This window comes from Propithecus coquereli, unplaced genomic scaffold, assembly GCF_000956105.1.
Source record: "Propithecus coquereli isolate 6110/MARCELLA unplaced genomic scaffold, Pcoq_1.0 Scaffold241, whole genome shotgun sequence".
NCBI lineage: Eukaryota > Metazoa > Chordata > Mammalia > Primates > Indriidae > Propithecus > Propithecus coquereli.
The window spans coordinates 829,138-849,655 of record NW_012147964.1 but is presented as its reverse complement, the minus strand read 5'-3'; the positions used below and the strand labels follow the sequence as shown (position 1 = coordinate 849,655).

The 20,518-nt window shown below is 56.1% G+C and overlaps 1 protein-coding gene across 2 annotated transcripts; it reads right to left on the bottom strand.

Annotated features, from left to right (window-relative positions):
• Positions 1 to 9,595: 9,595 nt before the first annotated feature.
• On the bottom strand, positions 9,596 to 18,852 carry KHSRP (KH-type splicing regulatory protein). 2 transcript variants are annotated; one of them, XM_012646287.1, is made up of 19 exons: positions 18,759 to 18,852; positions 18,055 to 18,093; positions 17,678 to 17,717; positions 16,698 to 16,747; positions 16,332 to 16,403; positions 15,465 to 15,522; positions 14,990 to 15,164; positions 14,716 to 14,814; positions 14,304 to 14,402; positions 14,113 to 14,215; positions 13,347 to 13,447; positions 13,062 to 13,206; positions 12,817 to 12,977; positions 12,624 to 12,733; positions 12,145 to 12,233; positions 11,863 to 12,063; positions 11,704 to 11,781; positions 11,458 to 11,618; positions 9,596 to 10,416 (listed from the first exon to the last, which is right to left on the bottom strand). In XM_012646287.1, exons 4-19 carry the CDS (start codon positions 16,738 to 16,740, stop codon positions 10,408 to 10,410), a joined length of 1,704 nt encoding a protein of 567 aa, XP_012501741.1. In that variant the 5' UTR covers positions 16,741 to 16,747; positions 17,678 to 17,717; positions 18,055 to 18,093; positions 18,759 to 18,852; the 3' UTR covers positions 9,596 to 10,407. The 2 variants fall into 2 exon arrangements, with proteins under 2 accessions (XP_012501741.1, XP_012501740.1); XM_012646286.1 differs by having other exon boundaries at positions 9,596 to 11,618.
• Between the last annotated feature and the right edge of the window lie 1,666 nt (positions 18,853 to 20,518).

Below are 20,518 nucleotides of genomic sequence, written 5' to 3'. Positions count from 1 at the left end.
GCGGAGCATCCTGGGTAGGGAGGTAGAAAGGAATCCCTCCTCGTGGCTTCCCGGGCGCTTTGCGCATGCGCTGTCGTCCCCCGGAAGCGAGTCCAAGGAGGCTGCATCACCATAGCAACCAAGGCCTAACTCTGCGGGGTCGAGCTCCTTCTCCTCCTGAGCATGTTTGGGGTTCGTTTCCTCCCCCTGCTCTAGGAGTGGGAGGGGACCCTATCATCCCGCAAAGTGATCGGGGCAGGGTCCTTTGTGACGTTGAGCTGAGCCAGGAGGGTTCAGGGCGTGGGTGGGGATGGGGCGGGACCACCCCGAGGGGCTGCCGGCTGGATGGGTCTGTGCAGGTCCAAGCTGCCCCAGACGGGCAGGCCTCTGAGGCCGCAGGAGAAGGGTAACATGGCGGGGTGGCTGGGGTACTGGGGAGGAAGGGAAGGAGGCTGTCGAGGACAGGGACGGAGGGGCAGGCCCCCCATCGTGGCACTAACACAACTGCGCATGCTCGCGGTTCAGCCCTTCCTCGATCCCCTCCCGGAAATGCTCCCGCACCTGCTGGGTTCTTGGCTCCCCAAGGAGAGAATCTGTCGAACCAGCTCCCTGCCCTCTTGGAGGTCACAGAGGGGTGGAGGAGACAGACTCATAACTTCGGAATCTACAACCCAGGAGGGAACAGAAGCAGCACAGCTGGCTCTGGGGGCTCAGGGAAGAGGGGAAGTTTCAGCTGGGCCCTGAGGGATGCATAGGAGTTGGCTAAGCAAAGGAGGGAAGCAAGGCACAAAATTGGACTATAAACGACAGAGTCCGTAGATGTGTCTGGTAGCCTTGGACATTCATTTATTCCTCATCCACTACTAGATCGCAGGAACTGTGCCAACTACTGGGAATACAGAGTGAGTGCGACAGAAATAGTCCCTGCCCTCATGGGGTACAATGTCTGGGGGGGGGGCGTGGGGGAGGCAACCACCAAGAACAAGGAAACAGGAAATCAGGACTGACTGTAGCCATTGCTGTGGAGGAAATGAGGTTCTTTAGACAGGGCTTAGAGAAGGACTGATGGCTGAGGTGTGACCAGAAGGAACTGTCAACCCAAATAAATGACCGAGGCAAAAGTCTCAATCAATGGAGGTTTCTTAAGCCAAGATTTTGAGGACGCGCCCGGGAAAAACACGAACCGCAGACAAGCTGTGGCTGTTTTTTTGAAGGGGAGGTTGAAACCTTCAGCATTTTAAAGGCGTTTAGAGAGAGAAGGATAAAGGCAGGGGGGCGGGAGGGCTGATGAGGTAGCGGCTACAATCTTAGGAGGCCCGAGAAATCTACATTTCACATACAATCTGGGAGTGAAGGAAACATCATTATGTAGATGTCCCTGGGTAGGTGGAAGAATCTCTGATTCTGTCTCGTCTCCAGTTCTGTCACCTGTGAGATAAACTTGTAATTCATTATTAGTTGAGAATCGGATAGGACTTAGTTTTAGGTGCTAGACATAGGTGCAATTTGCATGTCCTTGCTTACAGGAGGTTAGCAAGCAGTTTCCTTACAGATCGGAGCCAAGTAGATATTTTGCAGGTGGAGGGAACAGCCAGGGAGGAATGAGTTTGGCAAGTTCAAGGAACGGAAAGGAGACCCCTGGGGCTGGCTGGGACAGAGTGAAGCCAGGGGATGGAGGGATGGGATGAGCCTCGGTTTCCTCAACTGTAAAATGGGATAATAGAGTCACTGCGATGCTTCAGGGAGATGCCGTGTGCAAAGGGCTTGCGGGTTCAAGTTCACGTCTTCATCCACCGCAACCCACAGCAGCACCTACTCACAACCTGCCTGGCTGTATATACCCTTGGGCACAGACACGTGCTCACAGATGCCACCCTAGGGCAAAAGAGGGTATGCTAAGAGACCTGGGTCCAGTGTCACTCAAAGACATGCTCTACTAACCTGTAGACACAATCACATCGGGGCGGCTGCCCCTCCACCCCAGGCGCTAACCCATCCCCCTCCATCTTTCCCCGCACCACAGACATCCTCAAGTCCCCCCTGATCATCTTTGTGATGGGCGGCCCAGGCTGTGGCAAAGGGACGCAGTGCAAGTATATGGCCACCAAGTACGGCCTTTGCCATGTGGGGCTGGGCCAGCTGCTGCGGCAGGAGGCCCAAAGAGGCACCCAGCGGGGCCGGCAGATCCATGACATCATGCGGCAGGGGCTCCTGGTGCCCACGGTGAGAGCTCATGGGCCGGGGGGAGAGGAAGGAAGAGGGTACATTGGAACAATCCTCAGCTCCTGGCTTGGACATCACCTTACCATGCGGAGCCTCTATTTTCTTGTCTGTAAAATGGGGAGACCACATCAAAAGGCCATAGAGAAGTTGGGATGACGTCACCCCTATCGAGCTTTTAGCAGAACACCTGGCACTTAAGAATCATCCAATAAAATTAGCAAGTGTTTATTTCCTTCATCACTCTGCGACTATCACTGGCCCCGTCCAAAGCTGCTTCCTCACCTGTGACATGCAGGGAAACTCGGTACCTCAAACACGGATTAAATGACACCCAGCAAGCCCGGCATCTGGCAGACACCCACCCAGTCATCCATTGGCCGCCCAGTTCTCAGCAATGGTCTCCCTAGGACATCAGAGCAGACCCAGAATCCAGGGCGCACTTAGCGGACATTGTCACCTCATCACCACCTGAGGACCAGAGCTTGCTAGGGTGACCCTTGTAGAAATTGGACACCCCAGGGTGAGGGTCGGGGGGAAGAGATGGGCCCTTGGGCACTGAATCCACCTTCTTCCTTCCCAGGGCATCATCTTAGATATGGTCAGTGACAACATGTTGTCCCACCCAGAGAGCCGGGGCTTCCTCATCGACGGCTTCCCCCGGGAGCTGAAGCAGGCCCAGGAGTTTGAGCGCATCGTGAGTGACCCCAAAGTATGTGTGCGTGTGTGTGCGTGTGTCCCTCCCCACCTGGCGTAAGGCTGCGCTGCCTGCAGACCAGAGGGGCTGAGCCTCCCGGGAGAGTAGGTGCCTAGAGGAAAATGGAGCATTCTGTTATCAAGGGACAGTCAGGGGCTTGGAAGCTTCTAGAACTCAGGTAAGGCACTAGCAAGCTCTCTGAGGGCAAGGAGAAGGTTATTTCCGTATCTTCCTGCCTGGTTCCTGGCACCTGGTGGATGAATCATTTGCCCACTGAGTAGCCAGTGGGCTCAGCCTCCTCTCAATGAATGAATGAATGAATATAGTTATTCATTCATCTGTGCCTGTGGTCCCAGCTACTCAGGAGGCTGAGGCAGGAGGATCACATGAGCCCAGGAGTTCGAGGCTGCAGTGAGCTCTGATGACCCCATTGCACTCCAGCCCCTCCCCCCCAAAAAAAAGAAAGAAAGAAAAGGAAAAAAAAGAGCAAGTCTCGGGCGCCCTCTCCTGGACTGGGAGTTCCTCGAGGGCAAAGGCCAATTCGTTTCTCTGCCGGCCTCTGCCCCAGGCCAGCACCTGGCCTGACCAACAGCAGGTGCCCAACCGAAGGATTCCACAGGTGGCCGCAAAGTCTCAGAGCAGAGGCTGCAAACGCCGACCTCCCTTTGGTCGACCGCCGACGCGTTGGGTCTGGACCGTGCAGCCTTTCGCGTTTCCTTTTTTGCATTCTCGGCCAACACTCGACAATGGGGCGCCTCCACATCAAAACCCGCAGCTCCTCTTGAAAACCGACTGACTTGGCAACGCGGGGCCTGCACGTCCCCATGGCAACAGCAGCGTGAATGCTCCCTGAGCTTTCACCCAGCCCAGCGCCGCTCCCAACACTGCACGGATGAACTCATCCTCCCGAACGTTCCAGGCGCCCGCGCCCGTTACATCCCGATCTTTCGCAGCGGGGTCGGGGAGCTTGCCCAGGGTCACACCGCTGAGGCGGCAGAGGCAGGACTGAAGTCCAGGCAGCCCCACTCCCTGGCCCCGATTGTAACCTCTTCACCGGGAGACCACGGAAGGGGTGTGCCTTCCCTGCCTTGCCAGGGTCCCCCCTGCAGGCATTCGAGCTTGTGGTGCCTCTGCCTTGGCGTCTGCCCAGAGGTTCTGAGTTGCCCGACATCCCTAGAGCCGTCACCCCTATTTTACAGATGGGGAAATTGAGGCCCAAGGAGGAAAAGGTTTCCTGAGGTTGCCTCCTGCCCCATGGGCAACAGGGCTTTTTTGGAGTCAGGGGCTCCCATCCCACTCGGCCAGCTCCTGCCTTATCCTGCAGCCCATGAGAATGACTCAACTCTTGGAGCCTCTGTTTCCTCTTCTGCCAACGTGGACAGAAAAACTAGAAGCTTCTCTATGACCTGGGGCGGGGTGTGTTCCGGTGGCAGTTTCGCATGTCTCTTGGATTGCTTCAGTCACATCTGCCATGAGAATGCCAGCTCCAAGGGGCCGAGGCCCATGGCTGTTTATACTTGGAGGCTGGCATGGCCCGTGGTGGCCGTGCGTAAGTGTAGGTCGAATGAATACGCACCAACCCCTCCTGCCCCCGGAAGCATTCCACTCCACTCCACTCCACTCCACTCCACTCCACTCCCGCTCACGGGACAGCGGGCGACATGCCCAGAGGACGCATGTGTAGCTCTGGTTATTATAATCAAGTTGGACTATGTGGGAGCATCGGGTACAGTCCCCAAAACACCCAGGGACAGGAGTCTTTCTGTCTGGGTTGGTGCTTCCCAAAGTGCCACCTGCAGTGTGGGATAAAAGAGGATTTGAGGGTGTTGTTTTTTTGTTTTTGTTTTTTGAGACAGGGTCTTGATCTGTCGCCCTGGGTAGAGTGCCGTGGCGTCAGCCTAGCTCACAGCAACCTCAAATTCCTGGGCTCAAGCAATCCTCCTGCCTCAGCCTCCCGAGTAGCTGGGACTACAGGCATGCGCAACCGTGCCCGGCCAATTTTTCTATTTTTAGTAGAGATGGGGTCTCGCTCTTGCTCAGGCTGGTCTCAAACTGCTGACCTCAAGCAATCCTCCCCCCTTGGCCTCACAGAGTGCTAGGATTACAGGCGTGAGCCACCGCAACCGGCTGGAAACATATACTCTTGAAAGGAGGGGAAAAAAAAAAAAAGGGAATCACAGTTTTATCCTGATACTTCCAGTTCACATGTAACATTTAGTGTTTTTCCCGGTCTTTTCTCTTTCCCTAAACATTTCGGTTCCTAATACCATTAATGTACTCATTTGCATGATACCATTAGCTACAAAATAGTTTCAAACCAATATACCAGTATTAACTACGAAGAATAAAACTACTTTGTATATATGGAGACATCACTATGTAGCCCATAAACATGTACAGTTATTATGTGTCAATTTTTAAAATGTAAAAAGAAATTTTAAAAAGAATGAAACTACTGAAGGAAGCTGAAAATTTCTTTGCAGCTATCGTTCTCCTTATATGAAATCCAGTTGTCTGGCCGGGCGTGTTGGCTCAGGCCTGTAACCCCAGCGCTCTGGGAGGCCGAGGTGGAAGGATCGCTTGAGCTCAGGAGTTCGAGACCAGCCTGAGCAACAGCGAGACCCCGTCTCTACTAAAAATAGAAAAATTAGCCAGGCGTGGTGGCATGTTCCTGTAGTCCCAGCTACTGGGGAGGCTGAGGCAGGAGGATCACTTGAGCCCAGGAGTTTGAGGCTGCAGTGAGCTAGACTGATGCCACTGCACTCCAGCCAGGGCAACAGAGCGAGATGTGTCTCAAAAAAAAAAAAAAACCAGTTGTCCCACGATATCTGGGTGGGATTGGCTCCAGGCCTTCCCTTGCATGCCACAATCCACGAATGCTCAAGTCTCTGATATAAGATGGTGGTAGCGTTTGCATACAACCTACACAGCTCCTCCTGTACACTAAATCTCTAGGTTACTTATAAGATGTAGTACAATGTAAACGCTATGTAAATATTTGTTACGCTGTATTGTTTAGGGAATAATGACCAGGAAAAAAAATCTGTACTTGTTCAGTACAGATGCAGTTGTTTTTCCCCTGAATATTTTCAGTCTTTGGTTGGTTAAATCCATGGATGTGGAGCCCACAGATATGGAGGGCGGACTCTCCCTCTATGGATGCACTGTACAAATACTGGGTCACTTGAAATAATTATTTTCTCTGTGTAGTTATGTAATGAAATTGATACACTGTTGGGTCATTTGTTTCAGTTTGTTTTTCAATGTTTAGAGATTGCTTTTAATTTTTGAACTGGTGAATTATTTCATGATTCCAAAGTCAAAGGTGCATAGAAAGGTACATCCAGAGAGATCTTGTTTCTATCGCCATCTACTCCCACCCCCATAGGGATCCTTTTTCATTAGTTCTTGGTTTGTCCTTCTGCTGTTTCTTTCTTTTCTTTTTCTTTTTTTTTTTGAGACAGAGTCTTGCTGTGTTGTCCAGGCTGGAGTGCAGTGGCATCATCATAGCTCACTTCAGCCTCCAACTCCTGGGCTCCAGTGATCCTCCTGCTTCAGCCTCCCAAGTAGCTGGGACTACAGGCACATGCCACCACGCCTGGCTAATTTTTCTATTTTTAGGAGAGATGGGGTCTCATTCTTGCTCAGGCTGGTCTTGAACTCCAGAGCTCAAGCGATCCTCCCACCTTGGCCTCCCAGAGTGCTAGGATTACAGGAGTGAGCCACTGCACCCGGCCTGCTGTTTCTTTTTGTAAATACAAAGTAGGTGTGTGCATGTGTGTGTTCCTCCTTTGCATTCTGTGTATACGATTCTTCACTTGTTTTTTCACTTTACGATAGATCCTGAAGATCTCACATCAGTGTCAAAAAATCTTCCTTGTTCCTTTTTACACCTGCGTAGTATTCTATCATGTGGCCACACAATTGTGCATTCAGCTGACCTCCTATGGACAGGAAGTTGTTTCCAATCCTTTGCCACTACAGACAAGGCCACACTAAATAACCTTTGCATTTCATTTAATCTTTTTGCTAGTATCCTTGAGGTAGATTCTTAGGAGAGGAATTGCTGGGTTAAATGGAAATACATACAGCCTGAGCAAGAGTGAGACCCTGTCTTTACCAAATATAGAAAAATTAGCCAGGTGTGGTGGTGGCGTCTGTAGTCCTAGCCACTCGGGAGGCTGAGGCAGGAGGATCGCTTGAGCCCAGGAGTTGGAGGCTGCAGTGAGCTGTGATGACGCCACGGCACGCCAGCCTGGCAGAGAGCGAGACTCTGTCTCAACAACAACAACAAAAAGGATCAGCAAACGCCTTACATGCCAACGTGGAACCATCTTGAACTCTGCTAAGTGAGTGAAGTCACAGGGGAGGCAGTGTCTTTCCCGTTTGTATGAAAAGGTGGGAAAGAACATCGGGACTGCATTTGCTGGTACCCTACACACCTGACAGAGCTGCAGAGGGAGATGCCAGGGGCGGGTGGCTGGGGACAGCGAGGAGACGCTTCCCCGCTCCCTGTGTGTGTGTGTGTGTGTGTGTGTGTGTGTGTGTGTGGTTTGGCTGCAAACAGCCTGTGCTGCCTCTCCGAAAGATAAATACGTAAAACTCAAAACTAAAAAAATAAAATACACGAGGGAGGGCTGATGATGTTTTACCTGCCTGTGTGTTGGTCCTAGACGGCCGGTCTTTGGGGGAGCTGGGGCTCGAGGGCCAGTGCGTCCAGCCCCATCCTCACGGTGCCCTTGGTTGGATGCCTAGGTGGGCCGGGCCCCCGACGTCGTCATGGTGTTCGACTGCTCCATGGAGACCATGGTCCGGCGCGTGCTGCGCAGGGGCCAGGTGGAACGCCGGGCGGACGACTCGGAGCCAGCCATCCACCAGCGCCTGGAGACGCACTACACCTTGTGCGAGCCCGTCCTGACCTTCTACCAGCAGAAGAGCCTGCTGCGAAACGTAAGTGCTCCCTGCTCGCTGCACCCCCAGCCCCCCGGGAGCGAGTTGGGCCTGAGCAGCTCGGGGTGCCCGGGGGCCAGTTCCCGCGTGTACTCTGAGGGTTGCCGTTTCTTCCCGGAGTCAGTGCAGGCTGCGGCCTGTGGGGCTGTCATGACGTTTAAGGTCTAAGCACGATGACCGGCTCCAGAACGCTGCCAATTAAAGACATTTCAGAACCCAGCCAAAGAACATAAGGTCATGGCCAAGGGTCAAAGGCGGTGCGGCTCAAATCTGGCCACCTGTATTCTCAAGGTGGACACAACCATAGCTTAACGTTCTTAAGGTGACCCACCCAGCTCCTGTACCTTCCAGTTAGGAAGATAAAAGGACTTTGGCAATGTCCTTGTCCCCACTTGAAGATAAACGTCTGAGATGTCTTCTCCTGCCCCAGCCCAGGCTCAACTGAGGGACAGCAATGCGTCCCCTCCCCAGAACCAGCCTTGGCTCCCGCGGGCAGGGGACGGGGGAGTTGGAGGGTGACTCCCCACACACCCTCTGCCCCACGGCGTCTCTGCACAGCAGTTAGTAACATCCGACCGCGCTCTCCCCACCTGCCCTGACCCTCTCTCCTCACCTGCCCGGGCTGTTCCCAGGCTGGTCGGGCTGGGAGAGAGATGTCCCTGCCCCAGGACTCAGACCTGACCTCTGCCCCCTTCCCTAGATCCTGGCAGAAGAGGCACCAGAGAACATCTTTGCCAAGTGCTGCTCCGTCATCGAAAGTCTGTAGAGAGATGGGAGGGGCTGGGGGCTTGGCCGTGCGCCTCGCCCCGAACCTGTCCAAGAGGGGCACAGGGCCTGGAGGTGAGACCTCTGGTGAGGGACCAGTGCCCCTCATGACCTCAGAGCAACAGCTTCCCTCTTCCCCGGTGCATTTTCCCACTAGGAAAATTGACCAGAGGCCACCAACGAACATGCCCACAGGCGCAGGTGCCTGACACACCTGGTTGAGGCCCTGGGGGCTGCAACAGCCCCACCTAGAGGCAGGAGCTGTTAGTGGCTCCTGCTTGGTGCCATCAGCCTGTGGGTACCAACCGCTGACCTGAGACCTCGCCTCGGGATGCACCCCCAGGGCAGACAGCTCAGGTGGCCCCTCAGCGCCCCCTGCCACCTCCTGTCCAGTCCCCTCGTCCTGGGGAGGCTGCAGCCTGCCAGCAAGCACTGGCACAGGCCAGCTCCCACCTCAGGGCCTCAAACCTTAGCGAAATGGGCTGGACCCAGGCTGCCCCGTGAGGTGCAGCACTGCCATGGCGGCCGCATCCATGGGAACACCTGTCCCTGGGGACCCTGTTCCCCATGTTCGGAGAGGGGAGGGACCAGGCTGGGGAAGACAGCACTCCTGGGCACAGCCCTCCGAAGTCTCGGGGGACCCCACCTCGTCTCACCAGCTGAGCCTTGTTCCCCCAAACACAACTGCGGCCGGCACGCAGCTTTGTTTTTTTTTTTTTTAAACAAAAAGCACTTTATTTAACCAAAAAAAAAGGGGGGGAGAGAGTGAGAGTTAAGAAAGCACAATGCACCTGCAGAAAACTATTTTATATTTGTTTTCTTACAAAAATCCCCACAAAGCTCATAATCTCCAATGACCATTATCAGGCTTTTTTCCCCCCAACATCTATAAAGAACAAACATCTGCGTCAAAACTATGGGGAACTAAGGAGAAAGTTAGTGGGGAAAGAGAGAGACAGACAGACAGCATCCGGTAGACACGGGGAGGTTTTGTTATCATTTATTTGTGAAGTTAAAAACGAGCGATAAAAAGTAAAAACTGCCGTACAATTTTTTTTGTTTGTTTTGTTCTCATTTTGTTTTCAGTTTCAATCTCCTCTTGAACAGATGAAAAGACAACAGACCAGACCAGTCCTGGGAGGGGGGACGGGCGGGGCCGCGGGGAGCTGAGCCAGGGGGGAGGAGGAGGAAGAGAAGGAGGAGGAGGAGGAGAGAGGGGGGCTCGGCTGCTGGGGGGTCCTGCAATACCAACACCTGGTCCAAGGAATGTTCCAACGCTAACTAAGAAAAAGAAATAGCAAGAGTTGACTTTTTTTTCCTTTTTAAAAGTTTATTTTAAAAACAAGAAGAGGGCCAAGGGTGGTGGGGAGAAAATGAATTGCTTTATCCTCAGAGAGGCAGTGTGAGGAAGGCTGGGGGTGGGGGGTATAGATTTTTTTTAATATATATATATATAATTTTATAAGTTTTGTTTTGCTTTGTGTTTTTTAACTTTAAAAATTTTTTTTTTTGGCAGAGATTTAGTTCTCACTATCTTTTATGGCTGGCTCAACGTGAAGGATACCAATTTTGAAAGAAAAAGCATGTGAGACACACACAGAATGTGCGAGAGAGCGAGGGCCCGGCACGCCCCGCCGCGCCCCAGAGCCGCTCGCTGGAGGGCTCCCCTGGTACCCCCCACGGCAGCCATCGCTCTCTCGCCAAACAAACCAAAAAAAAAAAAAAGCCCCCAAACAGAACAAAATGGAAAAAAAATAAAGATTTTTCACAGATGAGGAAGTTCACATTCATTCGATTCATTGAGCCTGCGGAGAGGGAGAGATAGGAATCGGTCACTCCGGGAGGGCAGGGCGGGACACTAGGGGGCGGTGGAAGAGGAGGGGCTGGAACCCCCCCAGCGCAGGGGCCAGGAAGCCCCCTCCCAAACTGCGGCTGGCTCAGGCTGGAAGGACGCTGTCTGTTAACTGTCTAGTCAAGAGCTCGGGGCCTCGGCTGAAGTCACACGCTGCTCCCTGATGGAGGAGGAAGGACAGGACAGCAGGAGGAGAGAAGCAGGGGCCGCAGAGGGCAGAGGCGGGGAGAGAGAAGCGCACTCAGGGCTGGAGGGGAGGGGTGCCCTCTGTCCTCAGGAAGGCAGGCGGCTCCCGGCGCGTCACAACATGAACAACGTCAGAGATCACGGTGTCCCCACAACACCCCTGTGAGGTAGGTTGGAAGGTGGCAACGATCTTCATGCCCACTTCACAGACAAGACCGGGACACGAGGCGAGCGCGAGCGCGGAGGCCGAGCCCGGCGGCGGCGGGGCGGGGGCCCTGGCCAGCCCCTCGTCCCTGCCGGAGCCAGGCCGCCTGCAACACAGTCACTTGGACACACGGGAAAAGAGATCTTGGGTTTAAAAAATAAAAGAATAAAAAGAACAAAAACCAAAAAAGTGATGCAGAGAAGGGAAAAAAATAGACGTTTTCTTCCCAAGTGGCCAGATTGCGGGTGATCGGCAGCCGACGGGACGCCGCGGAGCGCCCGCCCGCCCCACCCCAGGACTACCCAGCAGTTCCAAAGTTCCGCCAGTCTGTCTCGCGCTCTCCCCCAGCATCACGACAGCGGGACACAGGAACAAGCAGCTGGCGGAGGGAGGCCTCTTCATTTAACCTCTGGACCCAGCGTACGCTCCCCGGCGGCGTGTGGGGACTCCCGGAGACCTCTGGCCACACGGCCCCCGCTGCAGGCATCAAGGGCACACCCCGCAGGGGAAGGGATTTCCGGCGCTACCCACTAAGGCAGGATGGACGGTGGCCGGGGGTTGGAAGGAAAAAGGAGGAGGAGGAGGGTGGCAATTCCCACTTGCCTGCTGCTGTCCCTGCTGTGTGGGAGGTGGCTGGGGGCCGCCGGGACCTGGAGTCTGTCCGTAGTAGGCGGCCTGCTGTCTGTAGTACTCAGCCCAGGCCGCGCTGTAGTCTGGCTGGGAGCCCGGGGGTGCTCCGGGACCCCCGCCAGTGGCCACTTGTGCTGTGGGCGGACAGGGGCGTATGAGAGGCGACGGGCGAGGGCCGCCTGCCCCCCCGCCAGCTCCACACAGCGGGCGGCTGCTCACCCTGCTTCTTGTAGTACTCCTCCCAGGCCTTCGTGTAGTCCTGCTGCGGGGGCGCTCCGGGCTGCTGGGGCTGCTGGCCTGTGGGGGCACCAGGAAGGGTCAGAGGGCACCCTCTCAGGTAGGATTGAACCCCCCCCTCCAGCCGCTCCACAGACTCACCAATCTTTTTGTAATACTCCTCCCACGCCTTCGTATAGTCCGACTGGCCAGTGGGTGGGGGCTGAGGGGGCTCACCCTGGGTCGGCGGGGCCGCGGGGGCCGGCGCAGGGCCCGGCACGGGGCCCGGGGGCTGCTGGTAGTAGTGTGAGTAGTAGGCGGCCCAGGCGGCGTTGGGGTCTGCGGCCGCAGCAGCCGCTTTGCCTGTAGGAGGAAGGTGAGTCTGGGCTGAGGGGGTGGGCGTGGGGACCAGGTCTTGCCCTCGCCCGGGGGAACGCCACTTACTTGGGTCATGAGGCGCAGGCGGTTGCCACTGGGGGTAGGTGTTGCCCCAGCCCTGGGGTGGGTACTGGTGAGGAGGGGGCCCCCCGGCGCTGCACAACGAGAGGGAAGAGGGGATTTGTGAGCCATGGTGCTGGGCTGGGTGCAGGCCAGAGGCCGGGGCGCCTGGGGAGGGCACGCCACAGGCAGTAATGCAAAGGACACAGACGGTGTTGGCTCAAGGACAGGAAACACGAGCCCCCAAAATTCACTATGCACAGACAGAACGTCTCCGAAGGAGCGTGGGCTTTACAGGTGGAAAGTGAGCAGCACCTTCTCCAAAGGTAATCTATGAAAACACGCTGGACCTGGCCCCAACGAGCAGGCCTTTGGTGGGGGAGCTGGCTTCTCTTGGGGGTCACTGGAAATGGGGCCTATCGCCCCTGTGGCCTGCACGGCAACCCCCATGCCCCAAAGCCCGGGGAGCTGAGAGCAATACTCACTGAGGGGGGGCCCCTGGTGGCCCCTGGTTGAAGGGCCCCGGGTTGAAGGGCCCCATCGGGCCGGCAGGGCCTGGGCCCCCTGGGCCTGGTCCCACTGGGCAGAGAGGACCCTGGAGGGAGGAGCAGCAGACAGAGTGAGCAGGGAGGGCGAGGGGCATGTAGCCCAAGCACCTGAAGCCCCCTCGAAGCCCACCTCGATCTTCTCCTCGATGAGCTGCTTGGCGTGGTCGATCTGCTGGGGTGAGCCCCGGATGATGAATAATTTGAAGTTGGGGTCCCCGTTGGGCGGCAGCTGCCGGGAGATCTCTACGAAGGCGCCTGTCTGCTGGTTTATGGCTTTCACGTTCTCTCCACCTGTGGAGCCAGACTGTGAAGGGAGGGCTGGGGGTGTCGGGTGGCAGCAGGGTGCAGCGGACAGGGCAGAGGGACCATGCTCACCTCGGCCAATGACCAGCCCGCACTTGTGAGTGGGGATGGAGAAGGTCATCTCCCCGCCAGGGGGCCCCCAGTTGCCTTGGCCTCTTCCTCGGCCCCGGCCCCCTGGGGGCATGCCAGGACCCCCGGGAGGGCCTGGGGGACCACTCTGCAAGACAGCAAAGTGGAGGGTGGAGGGTGAATACAGGATGGCAGCTGGCCCTGTAGCGCCCCTGGCAGACTGGGCTGGCAGACTGGGCTGGCTTCCTCCCAGCACCCCCTGCTGCTCCCAGCACCCCCAGACCTTACCCGGAGACTCTGGAGGAGGTCGTTGATGATCCGGGCCGCGTGCTCGCACCTGTCCGGGGGCCCCATTATGTGGGCTATCTTGTCAGGACCTGTCCCGTCATCTGGGGCCGCCACCAAGAGAGTAAAGAGACTGATTTAAAAGAAAAGCCAACCTCCAACCCCCCGCAGTATCGCCTGTTCAGGGCAGACTCCGTGTGGAGCCAGAGCATGTGACGTGGCATCTACACTCGGCCCACTCTCCCTGACTCCACTCACGCACGATTGGGGCAGGGCCAGGCCCACGTCCCCAGAAGGAAACCGAACAGCCAAGGTAGGGTGGCGGCTGAGGCTTTGTCCAGCATGTGTCACCCCAGAACTAACCCGTGAGTTCCCCAGAACAATCCACCCTTGAAGAGCAGCAGAGGGCCTGCTCCTCGCTGCAGGCTGCTCAGACCTGCCAAGCAGAGCCCAGAGCTGAGGGACAGTGACCCGACCCAGCTCACTGCTCACTGGGCTGCCCTGTCAGGCTGGGCTGTTTGGTGGGGGATTGGACGGGAACAAACACACAGTCCATCTGGGCTTGGAAAGACCACGCGTCGGCAGCTGTCCCACACAGGGAAGGACAGGCGTGCCCAATGGCTGGACTGGGAGGAAGGAGGTGCCCCAATGAGGCCAATGGGCTGACCCTAGTGCCAAGCTGCTCAGAGCTTGCCTCCCGGGGCAGGCTGCTGGTGGCAGGGGTAAGACTGGCTGCCCCACCCGCCCCACCCGCCGTCCAAGCCCCGACCCTGCTTAAACTGGATCCGCACGCCGGCGTCGTTCTGGATCTTCTTGATCATCTCTCCGCTCCGGCCGATGACCACCCCCACGGAATGCCTGGGCACCGGCACCTGCGGGGGGACAAAGTCAGCCGGGTCTGTCTTGCAGCTCTGCTGCCTGTGGGCCACAAGGAGCCATCCCCATGGGGGCCCCACTCACATCGATGCCTCCACCAATCCGAGAGCCGTACTCATTCCGGTCCCCAAAGCCGCCTTGGTCGCGTTCCCGGAGGATGTCCATTACCATCTCGCAGGCTTGCTGCAAACACACGGGGCACAGTCGCTGTGGGCAAGCCCTGCCGCCCCTCAGTGCCCCGCAGGGGACACAGGCCTTAGTGAAAGCCCGCACATCTTTGCTGCGCCCAACTCAGCACCCTGCTGAGCTCTTTGCCACCCTAATGGGCAGGCATCGACAACAGCCCCGTTTTCCAGATGAGAAAACAGAGAGTCAGAGCTGACTTCAAAGCCAGTAATCTCGAAAACTCCATGTTTACCTGTTCGCACAGCCTGTGGGTGCCCCCACCCACCGCCAGCCCCCCTCCAGAATCCCCCACACCCCCAAGCACAGTCACCTGCACTTTGTAAGGGTCCCCGATGATCCGGAGAGGCTTGTCCACATTCGTGTTCTGGGAACCATCCTGAATTAGAATCATCTTCACTCCAGCTCGTTCCTTTACAAGCAATGTTAACGGTTAGTGCTGGGCTTTCACAGAACCTTCTGGGGCTGGTGCAGGCATCATGCAAAAGGATAAAAGCTGCTGGCACAGGAGCCGGCGGGGGTGGGGGGCTGCAGACACAGGGAGGAAAAGTGCCAGGACCGGGCCTGCTGCCCGGGACCCCCTTCACCTGCAGCTGCTTGATGGTCTCCCCGCCCTTGCCGATGACCAGGCCGGCCTTTCCCGCGGGGATCATGATCTCCTGCACCGTCCCATTCTGGCCCCCGTTGGCGTTGTCGTGGAACTGTCCTGGGGGGCCCCCACGGCCCCGAGACACAATGTCATCCAGCATCATTTTTGCTTTCCTGGGAAGGGGAAGAATGGGTGCTTCCATCTGAGACAGAGCACCGGCCCAGGGGCCCACCCGGCTCAAAAGGAAGGTGACCCCAACGTGCATATCTGAGGGATGACGAGGGGCCAGGCACTGGGGCCTGGCTGGCTGGTCTCCCAGATCTCAGGACTCTGGGGAATCAACCTGTTCCTACAACTCTCTGGAAGGGGCAGGAGGGGAGGATGTGGCATGGAGTCACCCCCGCCTTTCAGGGGCATTAGGAGGGCTTCCACCTGCTCCCCCCGTCACACCGAGGGTCCAGCCCAGGACTTACTGCACAGATTCTGGGGCTCCTGTCAAGGACACACTGCGCTCGGGGAGGCCACCACTGTCTGGAGGGAAGAGGAGATAGGGTTAGTGCCCTCTGTGGCCTGCGGGAACAGAAAGGCCTGGAGACGAGGACACTTCAGAATAACCCACGGCCACTTGTGTTGCCATTCGGCAGCCTGACGAATCCATGTACTGCCCCCGAACACCGGGGAGGCTGTGTGAAGCAAGGCCAAGGTCAGGAAGCTTAAAGTCAGTACGGGAGGAACTTTTAGGGAAAAAGATCAGGTGGAGGGAGAGGCGGATTCCAGAAGGCTGAAGACACAGGCCGCCTCCACCAGCACTGGGCATCACACGAGCCTCTTCTACAGACAACGCATCTCACAGACGTGAGACCAAGTCTCCAGAAACGCCTGCTGAGCCGGCGTGTTGCAGCTCAGGAATCCGAGATTCAAGGAGGTCAGTAACTGGTCCGAGATCAGATGTGCGGCCAGAACTGGGACTGGAACCCAGGCCTGACCTCAAGCTAGCCCACCATCCCTGCTTCGTGTATTCCCGCCCACGGGCTATCTCAGGTGGCAACCTACTGCAATGAGGCACCCTGTGCTCAATTCTAGACCTCCCGCCTCAGTCCGTCCCCACCAACTGTAAAAAGTAAAGGGGGAAAAAAAAAAGTCACAGCTACCCGTCATAGGGCTGTACTAGCCGAGTGAGCCCGGCGTAGCAGGCACCTACAAACGCCTGCTTGTGTCACACCTATACAGACCCAGCAGAAGATAAGTAATTAAACAAGAAATTAAGGGACTAAAGAAAAGTGCAAAGAGCCTGACCCAACCCCAGCCCCCGTTCTGGTGGGAACCTGGTCCTCTCGTACCTGGAGAAATCTGTACTTTGCAGCCCGAATCCTGCTGGATTTTGTTGATTTGTTCACCTCCTCTGCCAATGACTAGGTAGAGCAGAAAGAAAAAAAGGAAGAAAACAGAGGTTGACCGAGGGAGCCTGGAACTGAGACCCCTGTGTGCAGGGTCCCCAGCCCCTCAGATACTAAGTTGGGCAGCAGCCATCCCAAGCTCCCTTGTGCCACCTGCCCAGACAGGGTGACAGAAGGACAAATGAGAGCAGGATACAGGAGCCCCTCTCAGACCAGGGCTTCTGGGCTGGCAGGGGCTCAGAGACACTGTCCCTGAGAGGCAAAGGGGGCGGTATTGGGCCTCCCCGACCAAGGTGACCCACAACTCACTTAGGCCCACCATGCCGTCTGGGACCCTGTACTCTTCTGTCATTGAAGTCCTACAAGGAGAGACAACGATAGTCAGTCTCAAGTGGGAAAGGAGGAGGACTGATGACCTAGAAGGTCTCCTGAAGCCAGGGCCCTGTCCCCATCGGCCCTTGACACTTCTGGCTGCAGATCTTGCTTCCTACAACGCAGGGACCAGGACCCCACAGGCCTAAGCAGTCTGACCACACACACATCACAAAACTTCAAGGCCTCAGTTTCCCCATCTGTGCCGTGAGAGGCTTGGGCCGGGCAGTGTGACCCATGGCCCGGCGCTGTCCCACTGACTCAGGACAACAGCAAGGACTCAGACACGTTTCCAGCAAGCTGACAGAGTCATTTTCTGTCTGTTGACTCTTGTAATAATAAAAATAGTTAGCTGTGTATCCTTTTTGTTTTCTTTCCCTAGTAAATTGTTTTTACTGTATTTTACAAAACTATCGCCCATTAAAAACAAAAAAGAAAAAAGAAAAACCATGACAATTCACACACGACCTATGTCAGATTTATCTAACTCCACCTGGGGCGGCAAAAAGGTGGCAAAGCCCCCTACACTCTGCCGATGCCCAGCGGACAAGCATGTGCGTTAAGAGGTGGGAGAAAAACAAGGTCCTTCCCAGCCTCTTCTGGGAGGACAGACATCGGTGCTTCTGGGAGTCCCAGCCCAGTGGAGGAAGCACCAGGGTGCAGAGACCGCTCTTCCGTCCACACAGTGGACTGCCACCGCCTCTCCTTCCCACAGCACCGCAGACAGGAGGCATGAGGAACAGACACAGCTCCCCTGCCTTCCCACCCTGTCTGTGTACTCCCTGGTCAACCAGGGATGGGAGATAAAGCCCTGGACCGGTATAGCCTTGGGCAGAACCGTACCCCTCAAGCCACTCAGAAAGGCCAGAGATGGCCAACAGACGAGAAACCAATGTGTGCCCCAAACTACGACTTACCTTGGGGGAGGATGGATGGGTCCAAGCTGAGAACTGATCGCTGCAGAGAAAAAAACCCAAAAGAAAGACTGGCTTAGCTCCTCTCTGGGCACCCAACCCTGCCCGCCCCAGGGGCAACTGGCGCTTGTCAGTGGTCCCGTGCCTGCTTAAGTGCCTGCTGGGCGTGGTGAAGCCCCGCCCACGAAAGCACATACAGAGTAGTTCTGCTTCAATTCTAGGGGGTCCTGGGATCCCTAAAACTCGTGGGCCCCAGACTATCAACACCAGGAGCCCCCATAAAGAATAGCTGCTGTCTACTCAGTGCTTCTAGCCCCCAACTCCTAAAAACCTCTGAAGACCCGAAGCGACCCTCTGGCTGCATCACCCGATGGACTTACAGTCTCCCTGGGAGGCCAGTTTCTTGCTCTCCGGTTGATCTGTCAAAGAGAGGATGTCAGATGCAGCACCCACCCACCCATGCTGCCTCAAACCCGATGCTGGTGCCACATGTCCTGGGCAAACAACTCCCCTCTTCCCCTACCTCCAACACAAGAGTGGAGAGAAGAGCCCAGAAGAGAACTCCAAAGTGGACCCAGACTTCACTCATCTCCCAACATTAAGAGTAAAAAAGCCTTTTATATCAAGTGAACAATGACGGTGACACCTGGGTCCTTCCGATTTAGGGTTGGACCTGCCTCGGGGCACACAGGGTCCTGGACAGACCTAGGGAGTTGATCTTGAGTTGCTCTCTGGCTGCTTTGGCGATGCTGCATGCCCCAGGGCCGCCAAAACTTCACATCAGGCCTCAATAACCCACCCCACTTTTCCTCTGCCTCCCAGAGGGGGAGGAATCATCTTGGGAACTTACAACTTCGACCTAGTCACAAGCAATCTGCCCTCCTCTCCGCCACCTGATACCTCAGGATGGCAGACTGAACAAAAAGAATGAACAAAGCTGGGATTGCTGAGGTTTTAAAAGACCAAACGGCAGCGGTCCTCCCCGACCCTCCCCTCAAACTCTGAACCACACTCAAACAAAAGCTCCTCTTTCTGCCCCCAGCCCTCCTTCCCCAAGCTAAAAGCAGCAGAGGGAGTGAGTTACCTCCATCTTCCAATTGTCTCTTTTGGCCCCCAAAACCAAAATCCGGAGTGCTGTTATTCACTGTTGTAGCAGCATCGCCTCCAATTTTGGCTGCGATCTAGAAATAAAGTAGTAAGAATTATCACCAAAACCACCCTCCATGGTGTTCAGGTCAACTTCTCAGCACATCTCTGGGTTATGAAAACCCATTGGGTCTCGCTCTGAGGCCTGGGAGCTGGTCCCCCCACGATGTGGGGAAGAGCCTGTTGGTTAAGGCATCCTACAAGCAGTGCTTCCCTAAGGCCTCGATGCTCTCACAAATTATCCAGGAATATCAAAATTCCCCTTTTCCCTTTCGCCGAGATTTGTGTCTAGATTGTTTGTGGCCTGGCTGTAGTCCATTGACTTGGTTCTAAGGGTGAAAGGAATAGGTGCTTGGGTATCAGGGAGGGTCCTCAGGTCATCTCCAGGAGCAAGAGCTTTCAGACACTTCCTCCTCCTGGTGGCCCCAGCGCAGAGAACCAGACAGTGCGATTGCACCCGGGTTCTTCTGGGATGCTGCAGAGTTCAACTTTCCTTCATCCCCTCCACTCGCAAAATCTTTGCATAAATTTACTGAATACATTGGAGGCAAGTGGTTGTGTCAAGGCATCAGAAATCCTCTTTTGACCAAAACAAAAGACCCCTTTGGAACACATGCTACATTTTAGACACATAAAGAGCAACTTCAAATAAACCTCAATTCAGCAAACTTAAGACTAGAGTCTGTCTGTGGTTTAGAAACCCAAACCTGAGCTCAGGATCTATCTTTCTACCTTTCTCAATTTTTTTAACGCTCACCTTGAGCCAAAGCTGTTGGGGTGCCCAGATAGGGCTTATCCCACCCCAAATGACAGCTCCAACTCCCACAGTTAAAGCTGCCCCAGAATCAAGACAGTTCGGTGGACAACCAGATCAAATGCACGTTAGGACCCACCCAGCGCCAAAGGTGAGGAAGCCAGAGGCCGACCACACAGGGTGGGAACACAGGCATTCACCTAACGGAACCTCCCACCTTGGGAGGAGCCAGTCCCAGCCCGGAGGCATTGGGACAGCCCCCGAGAGCACTCAATCGGCCTCAGCGGGTCTGCTTCCTGAAAGGGCGGCAAAGTCCTCCCATTCTATGGGCCCCCACCCCTCCAGGCCGTGGGGAGGTAGCGAATGGAGCCGGGGAGGTCAGACACCCCAGCATCTGACACCTCCTTGTTGTCATCACGACTCAAAACAGGATGGTGGGACCCTCCCCTCTTTTCCAGAAAGACAGAGACCACGGGTGAAGCCACCCAAAGCATCCAAGAGCCAGTCCCTATGCCCATCTTCCCCATTTCGCCCAAGTGCTCTGCCACCCCGGCCGCAAAAAGGTCCCCTACCCACTTTCCGGACTTGAGAGGAGGACTCCCCCTCCCGACCCCCAAAGTCCCTTCTTCCTAGGGAAGCGACAGAAATGGGATTGGGCTGGGGTCAAACATAACCCTTTCCCCTAACGTGGAGAGCAAAGCATGCCCCCACGTGTCCTAATGGGGGTGGTCCCAAACTGAGTGTCCGAGCTCCAGGAACCCCTGCACATCCAGGGGCCGCTCTCTGTGACCCCCGGTGAGGCCCTACCCCCTACAGGGGGGTCGCCGGCGAGAAGCCCACTTGAGGTGCCGCGGGAGGGCCAGGCCCCCCACCTCCCGCCCACGTGACCCTGTGACGGCCCCGGCCCCCCCCACAGCGACCCCGCGCGCGCGCGCACGTGACCC